Source organism: Balaenoptera acutorostrata, chromosome 9 (genome assembly GCF_949987535.1).
Source record: "Balaenoptera acutorostrata chromosome 9, mBalAcu1.1, whole genome shotgun sequence".
Taxonomy (NCBI): Eukaryota; Metazoa; Chordata; class Mammalia; order Artiodactyla; family Balaenopteridae; genus Balaenoptera; species Balaenoptera acutorostrata.
The window spans coordinates 98,854,521-98,869,257 of NC_080072.1; the positions used below are offsets into that span (position 1 = coordinate 98,854,521).

The window sequence follows — 14,737 nt, forward strand, 5'->3', positions numbered from 1 at the left end:
GGCAGGGATTTATGAAAAATCTCTTTTGCTCAATTGCTATGAACTTAAAACTGCTTTATAAAATAGTCTATCAGAGGAAAAAAATGAAAGAGGAACATTACAAACACAAAGGAACTGGCTTGAAGGAGCTCACACTGGCCAAATATGGGACAATTCAAGCACAAAAATACCATTAAAGGGACTTCTCTGGTGGCACAGTGGTTAAGAGTCTGCCTGCCAATGCCGCAGAGCAACTAAGCCCATGCTCCACAACTACTGAGCCTGAGCTCTAGAGCCCGTGTGCCACAACTACTGAAGCCCGTGCGCCTAGAGCCCGTGCTCCGCAATGAGAAGCTCGTGCGCCGCAATGAAGAGTAGCCTCCCTTCACCACAACTAGAGAAAGCCCACGCACAGCAACGAAGACCCAACGCAGCCAAAAATAATAAATAAATAAATCTATATACATAAAAAAATACCATTAAAAAAAAAAGTAATTCATGAGTCCACATTGATAATATATAGATACATAAGGAGGAGCTAGGGGGAAATTTTTATGAAGAGTAGTATATCTGCATTGCCTTAAAATGCTCCCCAAAGACTGTTTATTAGTTTCAAGGTGGTGGGGGGGAGCAATAATTATACAGTAGAAAAATCAAGACACCACTTCAAAAGTGTAATCAAAATTAAAATCACCCTTGAGGAATAGATGAACACTATCCCTTCAAATGTGACTTCTGCAGTATTCTGGCTAAGAATGCATAACTTGAATCTAATCACATGGAAACATGAGACAAACCCAAAATGAGGAATGTTCTACTGGAGGAAAAAAAAAAAGGAAGGGGGCCATATTTTTAACATGTCAATGTCATAAAAGACAAAAAAAGAATAGGGAAATGCTCACTACTAAAAGAGATGTAACCATTATATGCAATACCTGATCCTAGGATGGGTCCTATACAGAAGAGAAAAAACATGCTTTAAGACAAAATCTGGGGGCCAATTAAAAATAAGACTACAAATGACAGATGACATAGAAATATTGCATTAAAGTTAAATTGACTGAACATAACCGTACTATGATTATTCAAGAGACTATCCCTATTCTTAGGAAATACACACTGAAATATTTAGAAATAAAGGGCCATGATTTTGTAACTTACCATTTAAAGGTTCAGAAAGTGTGTATGCCTGTGTGTACATATATATATATATGTGTGTGTATACAAACTGGAGAGAATTGTTGTTTCACTGTACCATTCCCGCAGATCAAAAAGTGTGTAATGCTTAACTCATAACATTATACATATGATAAAAAAGGGGAAACATACCTGAATAGGAGATGGCTTTTCCCAGCCCATTTCAAAAATTCCCATCAGCAACTCCCGTTTCAAACAGTAATCTTCAAACTCATTTCCTTTTGTGGAGGTCACATCCTGGTCAAACAAAAACAGACAAACATCAGAAGAATGAAGTACAACTGGGTTCCTTTGGTAATTAGCATGCTTAATAAAGTGTTTGAGAGACTAATTCTTTACCCCATTTAAAATATAAATATATGCAGATTAGTTCTCTGTCTTGATCTATAGTTCAACTGAAAAATAACCACTCTCTTTAACACACACAAGCCATTTAAAAACTATGTTTTGGGGAAAGACCAGCCACCCTGTGGTCATTTTTCTCTAAGGACTGATGGAATACTGTTATTTCTATATAAGTATCAAACCACAAGATGTGAAGTCAAACCCTAGCTCCACCATGCACTGCCTACAAATATCCTAGTCTAAACCAGGGTTTCTCAAGCCCAGCACTATTGACATTTGGGCCAGAAAATTCTTTGCTCTAAGGGGCTGTTCTGTAGCATCCCTTCAGCTGTGATAACCAAAAATGTCTCCAGCTATTGCTAAATGATTCCTAGGGGACAAAAATTGCCCTTGGTTGAGAACACTGGGCTAAGAGAACTAACCTCTCAACTTCAGTTTTCTCATCCACAAAATGTGGACAATACCTACCCTGAAACTTACTGTGCTGCTGGAAACAAGAGAATTTTGAGAAAATGCCTTGAAAACCATAAAAGCGTTCCACAAATGAGATAAGATATATATACACGTATAAACACAATATTCAATATATAAATTATATATTAAATACTGTATATATAGTGATAATTATTGTATTGTATACTGTATATTAAATATTACATTATATACTGCAATAATGTGTATACATACACATTATTACTAATTCCTCCAAATAGCGGAAATTTTGGGCAACTCATCATACATGAGTTATACAATTTCAACCACTTCAACTTACTTAAGAGTAAACACAGTGCCTGTTATCATTAAATAACTACTTCACTTTCCACATCATTTTTCCACTTGAATGTTATAACCAACTTACCGAAGTTTTGATTCTTAGATCCTTTGGAGGGAGTTTTAAAGTCTTTTTCCAGTCATCACCAGGTCTAGAGAGAATACAGTAAAATTGAAGTATCAGAATTCACAGCATTAGTATTCTAAAATACAAAGATAATTCATCTCGATTATAATTCTAAAAACCACACTAAGTTTAACATATTGCCGTTTACTTAAGAATACAGGTAACAAAAGAGATAAACAATTTTAGAAAAACTGTTCTCTCTTACAAAGCACAACAATCTAGGGAGAATTTTAAAAAATCAAGAATAGAAGGGAGTAAGGTATCCATCCTCTTAAGAGAAGCAGTGTTGTATACAGTCCAACCATTTTCAAAACTGGTAACCCATATGTTTTGTTTGACCTATATAGTGTGTGTTTTAATTTAAATTAGTGGCCAACATTAAAAAATTAGGAGATTTTGTGTAAAAGTCCAGATTCTGGATTTTCTTGAAAAAACCTGGAAGCTTTAGCAACACTGGTTTCAAATTTCTGCATGGCAATAGTTTGACAGAGCTTAGTAAATGGAGTTTAAAATCAAGTGGTTGATGCCTTTTAATAGGGCAAGTACCCTCTAATCTGGCAGTCCCCTATAGGCATCTGAGTTTGTAACTCTTGGTGACTAGTTAAAGCCAAGGAATCTATAAAGTTTCAGACTTGAGTTCAAGCCCTGACTCTTCTACATATTAGTTCTGTGACCTTGGAACAGTTACTTTTCTAAACCTCCATTCTCTCACATAAAAAATGGGATAAAAATTACATAAAATAATTTCTATAAAGTACTCAGCACAGTGCCTGGCAAAAGAAGAACTCGACATTAGCTGCTAGTAAACGTCTCTCTTTATCTTTTTTACTGGGGATGCCTGAAACCATGAAAGAAAACAACAAAGGAAACGTAATAAAAAATTTTCTTTTTGGTCAGGTAAAAACTTCAAATAATACAATACCCAAAGCATCTAACAGAAAAAAGACTGTCAATAAAGCAGACAATGCTTTCAACTGTGTCTTTAAAATAAGTAGGCTTTCACTGATTTAATTGCAATAACTCATATAATTAGAGCACCCCAAACATCTCAAGAGTCTTGATTTAGAAAGATAAGCATATATTTTACTTAAAGCTAGGTCCCACATAATCCCAGATACTGTAACACAGGGAACTATTTGCTACCAATCCAAGGGTACTAAAGCCTTTCACCCCAGTCCATACTATAGCAAAGTTTGGTATAAACAAAAATGTCAGTTGAACATCCTAGTAAGCCAGCTTGCCACATTGCCAAATTCACTAAATAGTGGATAAAAATGTGGGAAGATACAACGCAAAATCTGCCTACAAAAAAAATGTATAATCTTAGGAGGTTAAAAAAATTTTTTAATGAGAAAATAAGTGATAGAGATAGGTATTAGAAGAGCTCTCAGCCATGGGATCTAGAAGTCTTCATAGAAGAGATGACATTTAAACTGAGATTTAAAGATTCACGGAATTGAAGAGAAACCATTAATCCTAGGAAAAGAAAAAAAAAAAAAAAAAAGGCAAAATCCACTACTGTCTCAAATCTGAGTTCAAGTAGAAAATACTCTCAAAATGAAATAATGTAGCTTTATGTTTCTATGATTAAGAATTAAAAGTAGCCTAAATATTGCTAGCCTATTCATATTTTGTCAAGACAAACTGCAATTTAGAAAATATTCTTGATTTCTATACTAATTAAAATATTCATCTCAAAAATAATACGCATTAATGCCAATTCTCCTAGTGACCAAACCAATTCTGTTGGAAGTTAGGACTATTTTTCTTTAGTAAGTACTTTTTAAGCATGGAAAAGATCTAGGTTGTAATAAAACACAAGCTTTGGTTCCTTGAAAGAGTTTTATCATCTTACGAAGATTTCTAGAGGTTAAATCAACTTACATGGCTAGATTTTTAACAAAGACAAATCTCAAATGGGTCAAGATTCTTGAATGTTTTCTATTAACTGATTCTTTGGAGTCATAGTTACCACTCAAATACTTTAAAGTGTACACTTAAAGATGATAGCCTACACACTTCCAAATTCAAAAGAAAAAATATTCCGTAGTAAGATGAGGCTCTTACGTTTTTAAAAGTTGTCAAACGGGTTTGGGACTATTCAAAGATGTGTTTACAAGAGTTCAAAATCCTGAGTTCCCTATGACATAAACTGCTTGTTATTTTGTGTGTGTGTGTAAAAGGAGGAGAAAGTGTATTTGAAAAGTAAATAAATAGGGCAGAAAAGCAAAGTGTCATAAACTAAAAAAAAGTTATGGATAAATTTTCTATGAGTATGTTTGAAGTTCAGAAGGCTGGGCAAGTCTTTAAATTTAAAACGTGAAACTGGCTATAACTGCCATTCAAACTAGGATAAGGTCAAGTTCCAACACTAGGGAAAAAACCATACTGGCAAAAACAAGATGAATCTGAGCTCATTATGAAAGCCAGAAATGTTTCAAAAAATAGTCTACACAAAATTAATATATATTAATCTGTGCCTGTTAAGTTACTTAATAAACCTGAATTAGTTATGACAGAAATACATTCTTCTACTGCAAATACCTGCTGGCCATAAAACAAAGGCATCTGTCCTCTATTTGCTATCAAAATGGTTAAACTAAGGTATACACAAAGCAGTCAACAACAAACTAACAAAATAAATCTCCTTGGTCCCCCAAGTGTGTTTATTATTTATTCTAACACTTACTTAATAGTGGTGGTCATACTCTGTGCTTGCTGCTGAGTGCCATTATTGATTGTGTTGGTGTTTTTCAGCTGGTTCATCTGTTGCTGTGTCTGTGTGCCCCCTCCTCCGGGGCCACCACTGGGCTTCACAGGGCCCCTCAGCTGACCATTTTGACTGGATAGACCCATTATAACAGGGTTCTCTGTTCTGGCCGTGCTCATGCTGTATTAATTGCAAAGATGTCTCTTTCAAACTTCAAAACTTTTGAAAGTCAGTAGAGAAACTGTAATAACAGTTTATTAGGCTCTCCAAAACGAAGAGATAAATATAAGTCTTGCTCAATATATGAGTCCTTTATTGCAATGCAGGCAAGCACCTGTAAGTCTCTGAACGGTAAGCAGCAGTAACTTGCTCTCATGCACAGAATCAACTCTTTATTTTTTAATAAAGCCCTCTAACAAGGTTGAGTTATATATCTGAATTCGCTCACTTCAGTCTGAAACAAAGAAAAAAGTTAAATTAGCAAACAGAGTAAAATTAGAAAAAAAAATTTTTGTTTCCCTTTTAAAGAACTCCTTTAGAAGCACTCTCTCCTTTTAAATTAAAGAATTAAGAATATAGCTGCACTGAGACCAAATCACTAGCCAAGCTAGGAAAGACACAAAAAGATGAACTGCCTCAAAAACCAAACCTGCACCGAGACTGATCTCAAACATTTTAAACTGTCAGTTCAAAGCAACCCAGAGAATACCAAGTAGAAAGATACTGTGATTAAGTTAGCATTAGTTGTCAAATCACAATCTCTTCCCTTATTTCCTCCCTGATGAATTCTCTGAAGTCCCTGCCACCTCTTAAAGTCAATGAGTCATTACACTCAATTGCATTACAACTCAATGAAGTATCACACAACTTAATGTAAATCTACAAATGAACAAGGCAAGACAATTCATTAATTTTTTTTCTATTTCTGACAACTGAGAATCCTTGAAGAGTTGAGCCTTTGACTTCACCTTATGCTTTCAGAAGAACACATTTATGCCCTTATGAATTTCAACGACATAAGTTAAACTTTATAAAGAAAAATATTTTTTTTCCCTTAAGTTTTTGCCCTTTAAAAGAGTAACGGAAGCAGTCAAGGGATATAAATATGTCTACATGTCAAAATCTTTTGCTTGAAAAACAGCCAAGAAAACCTTTAGCTACCTTAATTAAAACTGAATACTAAAAAAACTTCTACGTTTTTAAATATAACACTTTTCAAAAAGTATATCCCAACTTGAAGTAGCATTTTTTTAAATTACAAAAACACAAAAAGGAAATTACCTGTTTTAAAAAAAAATCTGTGAAAGGCTAAAGATACTAGTAACTTTAATCAAACTTTCCAGGAAACCCAGAGTACTAATTAAATTAATTAAAAAAATTTTTAAATTATTCCCCAAATAAAATTATTTTTAAAGGAAGTAAATGAAAACATAATTTAAAAGCCAGAGGGAAAAAGGCCAGAAAATAAAGGGCTACTCTGTTTGCTTTGTTCTTTGACTCCTTTACATTTCTTACCAAATATACACTAGCTTATTAATTAGCGTTTCTGCCATACACCAAGGTTTCTCAAACAATAAAATTAAAAAAAAAACCCTTTGATGTCTTTTTTTTAAATTGAAAATAAAGTTGCTCACAAGCAAATCCTGATTATCACGTACACAAAGCTGTATATTTCCAAGTCTCCCAGAAGCTGAGTGACCTCTTAAGCAGAGGGTGGTTAAGAGCCACCCAATTTCAGTGCAAGGTAGTAATTGGTTTCCTGTATTGACAGGTTTATATTATGATCAGCGATATCACCTACTTCATACCAGAAGACTTATTTGCAAGCACTAAGAGGATGAAAGTGGCAACTTCTAAAAATTAAATGATATCATTACTGTCCATCATGCATGTAAGACCTCATACCTCCCTGCATCCAAAATGTGACTATGTGATAACTGCTCCCCTCTTAATTAAGCTAAAACCAGCACTGCAGCTCTACGTCTCAGGAAAAGAAATATTCCTCCTACCCCTTCCCAATTTAGATTTGCAAGTTATATTTCTACATTTTCAAAAATACGAACGAAACAGAGACGAGTTGGGAGGAACCCCTAACGGAGTTAATTACAGCACTTCCCAGATTGTAGTTAGCAATTGACAGTTTCACACCCAAAACAGTATCGTCATCTCCAAAAAGACCTTTTGTGTGCGAATGCAGCGCAGTTTCTCTAAGCTCGGTCTGCAAGTTGGAGTGACCGTTCTATTTTGAAGGGGCGAGGGGACTGTGGAAGAGAAAGGGGAGTGAGCGATAAGGGAAAGAAACAAGCCAATGATTTGAGCCCCATAACTGTAGGCAAATAATTTGTTTCCCTCCCCTTCAACACCCCCCCCCAAACCCACACACTTCGAGTCAGCTCCCTGGGCCCATAAACACAAAAGGGTTGGGGCCCTGCAATCGTATCTGCGCAACAAGAGCAGGGAACCAGCTCCGCGGGTAGGAAACAATAGGGGCTCCCCCAAAAGGCCCCGAAGAGAAACCCTTAAGTCAGACGGCCCCTCCTTTCCTCCATGACTCTGGGGCTCCATAATCACCCCCTTGTTATCGACCTGCAAGGCCTTACTCCGTCAAGCAGCCGGTCCTCTTCGAAACCCAGCCCTCCGCTACTGCATATCCCTGCCGCCCCCTATAGGGCCGCCTCGTACCCTGTAACCTCCACGATCTCCCTAAGTCCTTGCCGCCCCCTACGATCCCACCTTCCCTCGTCTCCCACAAAGCTCCTCCGAGGAATTCTCCCGCTCCTCCTCCGGACCCCGTCGGGCACAACAGTGCTCTATCCCACTCCTCCCGAGCGCCCCCGCCCCACAACTGCCGCCCGCCTTCCTCCCCCGGGCCCGACCAGGCCTCAGTCCTCCGCCTCAGAGCGCCCTCCACGCCGGCCGGGGCGGGGGGGACTCCCCGCAGCCCCCGCTGCACCGCCGACCTCCACCCCCTCACCTCACCCCACTCCTCGCGGCTCGGGCCCGAGTCCTACCACTGAGGCCACTCCCGCTCTGTACCCTCGGTCCTTTATTGTTGACTCGAAGCTCCCAAAATGGCGGCGGCTCCTTCCTCCTCGGAAACCTCCGCCCGCCCCCACCCGGCCCCTCGCTTCGGCCGCCCCCCGCCCCGCCCCCCGCCCCGCTCCACGCCGGGGGCCGGTGGGCCAGCCTGCCGGCGCTCGCCCGCTCCATGGGCCGCCCAGCCCTACCTCCGCCGCTGCCCGCTCTCAAGGCGCCGCCGAAGCCGCCGCCCGGGCCGAGCTAACTCGGCTCCCCCGCCCCCTCCCTCGCCCGCAGCGCCCCCGCCCCTTAGTTCTCCGCATGGCGGCCGCCGCGGCTCCTCCTCCGCGCAAGATGGCGAGGGCCCAGCTGCAGCCGCTGAGCCCACCGCGGCGCCTCGGCCTCTCCTGATTCGTGGCAGGAGAGATCCGGGCCGAGGAACCTCCCTGAGGCGAAAATGGAGGGTAGTGCTTTCCCACCGACTGGGGGCCCGCGGGGGCCCAAGTTGATGGAAGTTGAAGGGAAAATACGGGTCCCTTTCTGAAGAGAAAGGAGGGCTGCTTTTTCCACAGCTGAGGAGAAATGATCGGGGAATGGTGGCTGGGAAGAGTCCCCCCAGAATGGATGTCGGGGGCTTGGGACCCGAGAAGGATCTGCTTATTCCTGACCAAGGACCTGGTAGCGACTCGGGGACAGGAGAGCTGACCTGACATCTCCCGCGGGCCGGGGAGGCTGCTGCGGGACCAAGGGGGTCGCGTCCGTTCGAGCCCCTCCAGGGCGCGCCTCCGTGCAGGAACGCGCGGAACCAGTGGTCCGGAGGCGCCGGCACGCGTCCGGGTGTGGGAACCGGAAGGGGGGCCGGCCGGGACCGGTGCGGTGGGGAGCACCGGGGAGGGCGCGGGGCGGGGGACAGGGGGCGCTGTGCGCGGGCGGGCGGGGGCGGGGGTGGAGGACGCTGTAGGAGGACTGGGCGGGGGTGGGGTGCTGGGTAGCGGGGGTGCGACCCGGGCCGGAACCCGGAAAGCGAGCTTCGGGAAGGGGAGTGGGAGACTGGGGCAACGATCCTCTTCTTTCGGCCCCAAAGGGCAGTCCTCAAAGAGAGGGAACCAAGGAGGCCGAGCCTCCCCCGAAGGAAGGAAACGCTGCTAAGGAGTCAGTTATAATGGTAATAGGCGTTCTGTAGGCAAATGGGGAATCAGAGGACCGAGGGTGATTCTTTCTCCAGCCTGACCCTCATCAGAAAGACACTGATGTATTTGTTCCCATAAATACTTTCCATATCCTAATGTCTCCGTTTATCCTTAACAGAAATAATAGGAATGCAATCTTGTTCCAGGTAAAACAAAAATCGGAAGCTAGAAAGTTATCTAGGTCAAGGGAAAATAAAAACCTGGGTCTCACCCAGTTGACAGACAATATACAGGGCAATGACGGGACCATATGTTGACAACAGAACTACGACCTACAACCTCTGCTGCAACCAACACGGGAAGCCAAACCACAGCCTCTGCACTGATCAGCTTAGAACGGGCAGGAGTCGGTCATTGACTGCCAGCTTCCCAAATTTTTGCCCCTGTTACCAACTCGGGACCAATCAGAGAAAGCCAAATATGTTTTCCACCCCCCCAACCAATCACGTTAGACGCCCGGCTTCTAGTTAGCCCGCCTCCAGCTTCCCCGAGTTAACCTCCAATCAGAGCATACCCTGAAGCCTACTCCGCCCACCCCCTTTTTTTTTTTTTTTTTTTTTTTTTACTGCCGGCCTGTAAGTCCCAAGCTGAGTGAAGGTGGCTGCCTCCCTTGCTGTAGCAAGCTTTGAATAAATAGCCTGTTCTCACTTGGTGGTCTTTGTTTATTTACACACAGCCAATGGAAAGGTGGTAGAGAAGTGTGAAAAGGCTGTTCTTGAGATTTAAAAAAAGGTTCCTTTAACAGTTTTTAAATTAAATTTGTAGCATGGGGTCTCCCACCCAGCTTTTTAAAAACCCACTCATCTAAGGGAATAACCGGCATCTTGTGCCCATCCTGGGAGAGAATGGCTAAGTGGTTCTTTAATAAAATGTTGAGGTATGAGGCCCCACTGCCTTTCCATGTAGCAGGAATGTGGAGGGGAGGAGGGCAAGGAGTGGGAGGGAAGGGAACCTAAGGATTTAAAATAGGCCACAGCTTGCCTCGGTCTCTTTCCCTAGACCACTAAAAAAATGAGACCAGCCAAAGGAGAAAGGTTTGTGTTCACAAATAAACCTTCAAAGGGGGCCTGGTTGAGGTCATGACAAAAACCAAAAGTGAGGAGGCCACCAAAAGTAGAATATGGTATAGCTGCCTATTCTCACCTAGGAATCCTGCCAGGGCTAACACCTTTAAAGTTTCTGCATAATGTTTTTATAAGATAGTCAGATATCCTTCCAACTGAGTTATTTATGTCAGCCCTTATCAGTTTTCTGGTGAGAAGTATGGATGGTATAGAATTAAACTATGAAAACTTGGATCTTTTCTTGGTTCAATTTTAGTGATTGATGGATCCAATATTCAACTATCTCAATACCTTTTGCTCTCCCTAGTTCAAACAGATTAACAAGAACGATAGAAAATATGACACTTTAGAAATACAAATGAATTATTTGATAATACACACAGTATCCTTATATTTATAAAATGTAAATTTAAAAATATTACATAAATCAGCCCTTTGACCTTATTGAATATAATAGTTTGGGTGATTCGTGGTAAATACGGTTTCTGGAGGGCGTGCTATCCCCAGTGAGGTCACCTAATAACTGTAGTAAAGTGTTTCCCAAAACATACTGGTCATTTTCATTTTGTTTTTACTCACTCTCACTTCCCCCACCCTACTTTTTTTGAACCATGAAGCTGTTAGCTAAAGTGTTAGGCCTGGATTGTTGGCTGGCTGCTAGAGATTCTGTCTGTAGGAAAGATATCTTAAAAAAGAAAAAGATTCACAAATAGAGTTGAGGTTTTCAGTATCTGTTTAAAACACAACAGGATTCGTGTGTGTGTAAGAATGAGATGTGACTAAAAAATACTACTTGGAATTCGATCACAATAAGGGTCCTCCCAGCGAATATTGTTTGCCAGCCTCACATCCTATCCTCAGTTATTTACCTAAAAATAACTAGAAGAAAAAAAAAAATCACAGGTTAATTTACATTTGATTTCAACTTCAGTTTATAATATTTAGAATCTAGAATTCTGAGTAATTTGAACCTGGAATATATACATCTGTCATGCTATCTTAAAAACCCAAATATTTTCAACAGGCTAAAATGGATTTCACACTTTTGACGGTCTACACTTTTTTTAAAGGAAACATAATAGCTTTTTTTTTTAATAGTAATCTTTTATTTATTTATATTTTTTATTTTTGGCTGTGTTGGGTCTTCGTTTCTGTGCGAGGGCTTTCTCCAGCTGCGGCAAGCGGGGGCCACTCTTCATCGCGGTGCGCAGGCCTCTTCACTGTCGCGGCCTCTCTTGTTGCGGAGCACAGACTCCAGACGCGCATGCTCAGTAGTTGTGGCTCATGGGCCTGGTTGCTCCGCGGCATGTGGGATCTTCCCAGACCAGGGCTCGAACCCGTGTTCCCTGCATTGGCAGGCAGATTCTCAACCACTGCGCCACCTGGGAAGCCCCAGCTTTTTTTTTTTTTAAACTCAAACTACAAGCAAATGTGTTCATTACCTAGAAGAAAAAAAGTTTGCCACACCACATCCTCAAGAAAATGATTATGTCACACCTGGCTAAGCTTTCTAGTACAGCATTTCCCCTCCTTCACAATTTGCAGTATAATGTTCTGATTTTCCAAAAGAAAGTTATACAGATAAAGTTCTTTTCCAAATATGCCTGAGCAACATCTGGTAATTACTAACTAAGACTAAAGGCTAATGAGCCCAAGGAGCCAAGTACCATTTTCTTTGGACTTCAGAGCAGGTAAAATTTGCCTCTTCAGTTTATATACCTGAAGAAAATGAAGCAGCGTCAGCCTACTGAGGGCTTAGTAAGACATCCTCAGAGAGGTGCAAGTACTACACTGAAGTTAATGCCTACTAAGCAGATGTCTTTAATCTCTGAGAGACCACACCGGGCACATTTTGTTGGAATAAATGTTCCACTTCCAGAGTAAACTCAAGTTGAAAAGTAGGGAAGCAATATTACAAATAACGAGGGAAGTGAGTGGGTTAAACACATTTTCCCCAAACTGCCAGGTTTGGTTTGCAGAATTTATCTTCCCTTTGACAGATAACATCTCCCCCTTCCCAGGGTACCACAACCAGCTAGCTAAGCTCACTAGGTGTCTTTTGGCCTCATCAGGTCCCAGCATTATTTGTGCTCTGGTCATCACTCAGAGAATTCTAGCTATTCATTTTGCCTCTTCAGTTTTCCTTACTGTGCACCAGCAATTTTGATTTTCATTAATTTGAAAACAATGTGGGCTGGAAAGACACTGAAATCTGGAAACTAGTTCTTTAGGTATAAATTTAATTTGGTCTACTCAAATCAAGAAAGAACTGACACCGTCCCCATCGAAGATGGCTTGGTGCTCTTGGGTACTTTCTGAGTTAGGTCAGGGGCAGTCGCTAATGAGTGATGTTGATGGAGGTCCCTGGCAATCCTGTGGAATTCTCGTGGTGTTGGTATGTGTACGGTGCCTCCTTTGTACCCAGCACCTTGTAACAACATTATATTTCTGAATAACCTTCTCTGCAGGGGTAGCAACAAACATGACAAAGTGCGCAGCCCCGCTTTCCAGCCACTAGTCAATCTGCAGAGCCTTCTATTAATCCTTGAACATAGAACTGTGATCTTAGGTACGAGCCCTGGAAAGATAGCTTAGAGCTGAGGAGTGGGCAGTCTGCAGTCCTGAGTGCCATGGGTGGGTTAAGTCACATCTGTGGCTACCAGGGCAAGACAGGGAACAAAGGAAGAAAAAAGTATTTCAGTGCAGAGCTCTCCTCAGTGACCTTCCTAGCTCTTTATCTGCTTGATAAATTTTAAGGTTACTCTTTATCACGTCAACCACCTCCTAAATAACCCCTTAGTGTCGCCCAGTTCCTTTTTGCCACATGGAGTCTACATTCCATTGACAGATTGGGCCTGTCAGTGTGCCTATCCAATCTGATTTCCCACTCTCCCTCCAATGCTCAGGACCCATTCCCTCACCTTCTATTGTTTCCCTCAGAAACCCTCTCATCTCCTTTCATCGAGGCCAATCTCAAGCCCATTCAAACCCAGCAGATTCCTACAGGCTCTTATCTTCCCTCCTTCCCACTCCCTTGTTCCTGCCCAACCAGAGCTCAGGTTCTAGAGTCAGTCAGATCTGGGTTCAAATCCCAGTTCTGCCACTTATTAACTCCATAAACTTGGGAACCTTTCTTAACTTCTGAGCTTCGGTTTCCCCGTTTATAAAATGAGGATAATAAATGAGGACCTAGAGCTCGGTAAGAGTAAACGAGAATTTGTATAAATCACTTTATTTTTGCAGCTGGTAGATAGCACTCAAAAAAATTATGTGGTGTTGCTATTATTATTTTATCGACTTTCATCTGAACCTCTGCTTTTTCTGTCAGATTAGACAATCTATGATTGGCCAATTCTTTTCCCCCAACCTCTATCACCTCTTACTTCTTCAGCCTAGTGCTTTACCAACCTCAGTAAACAAGAACCATGCTCTAATTTCACAGCTTCTGCTCCAGAAAAGTTGGTGCTGGAGAGAGCCCTGTAACCAGGCTGATTGGCTCAACAACAAATCCCTGCTCCCATACCTCAGCTGAGCCCTTTCTGAGGCCCTCGAACCTCTTTCTGATGGTTCTCAATCAGGGCTGTTCATTAACAGCAACACAGGCACTTTTGAAAACACCAGTGCCTGGGCCCCATCCCAGAGGAATTAAATCAGAATCTTTGGGGCTGGGGGTGCAGCATCATTTTTTGTTTTAAGGCTCCCAGGAGGAGCCTAATATTCAACCAAGGGTGAGAACAGCTGTTGGACAAATTGTTTCCCACGGAAGCGTTCCAAATATTTTCTTCTATCCATAAGCCCACCTTCAAATCAAAGATGTTCCATAGAAGCTTCACTGACTTTCCACCTCCCTCGACAGACTTCTGTTGATCCTGTCTTGGAGGATGAAGTATCACACCTCCTATCTAAGACTATATTCACCTTTACATCTATCCCTTTTTAAATAAAACATGCTGTCGGTAACCCCCTTTCCCTTACATTTTTGATATCTCCCTCTCTACTGGTTCTTCCCCTTAACCTGAAACTGGATTCCCGCCCAGGTTTTTCTCGATTCTAGACAGCAAACAGAAACAATCTTCCCTCACTCCCATTACCTGCTGAGTGAGGGAGGGGAGGAGCTAGCATTTACTGAGGGCCTCCTAGGGATTGGCACTATGCTAGGTGACATCCTAGCATAAATCCTACACGTTCTTGCTCTGGGGTATCACTTCCATCTCTATTTCTCCAATGTTACTGCCACTGTCCCAATCCCGGAGTTTTTTCTCTTGCTTGGACTATTTCAATAGCTGCCTGGCTTTCCTGCTTCAACCTCTTCCCCTCTCTAACCCACCCTATACAC

The 14,737-nt window shown here is 41.9% G+C and overlaps 1 protein-coding gene across 7 annotated transcripts in view; it reads right to left on the reverse strand.

Moving 5' to 3' along the window:
* Positions 1-9,004, reverse strand: part of DDX6 (DEAD-box helicase 6) — a 34,779-nt gene extending 25,775 nt beyond the window's left edge. For 2 of the 7 annotated variants that reach the window (XM_057552758.1, XM_057552752.1), the window contains exons 1-4: positions 8,854-9,004; positions 5,109-5,583; positions 2,381-2,444; positions 1,309-1,413 (exon numbers count right to left, since the gene is read on the reverse strand). In XM_057552758.1, the coding sequence (XP_057408741.1) occupies positions 1,309-1,413; positions 2,381-2,444; positions 5,109-5,308 (369 nt within the window). In that variant the 5' untranslated portion in view covers positions 5,309-5,583; positions 8,854-9,004. Of the gene's footprint in view, positions 1-1,308; positions 1,414-2,380; positions 2,445-5,108; positions 5,584-8,103; positions 8,254-8,356; positions 8,439-8,853 lie in introns of those variants that run through there. The other 5 variants (XM_057552754.1, XM_057552753.1, XM_057552755.1 and 2 more) reach the window with 5 other exon arrangements.
* Between the last annotated feature and the right edge of the window lie 5,733 nt (positions 9,005-14,737).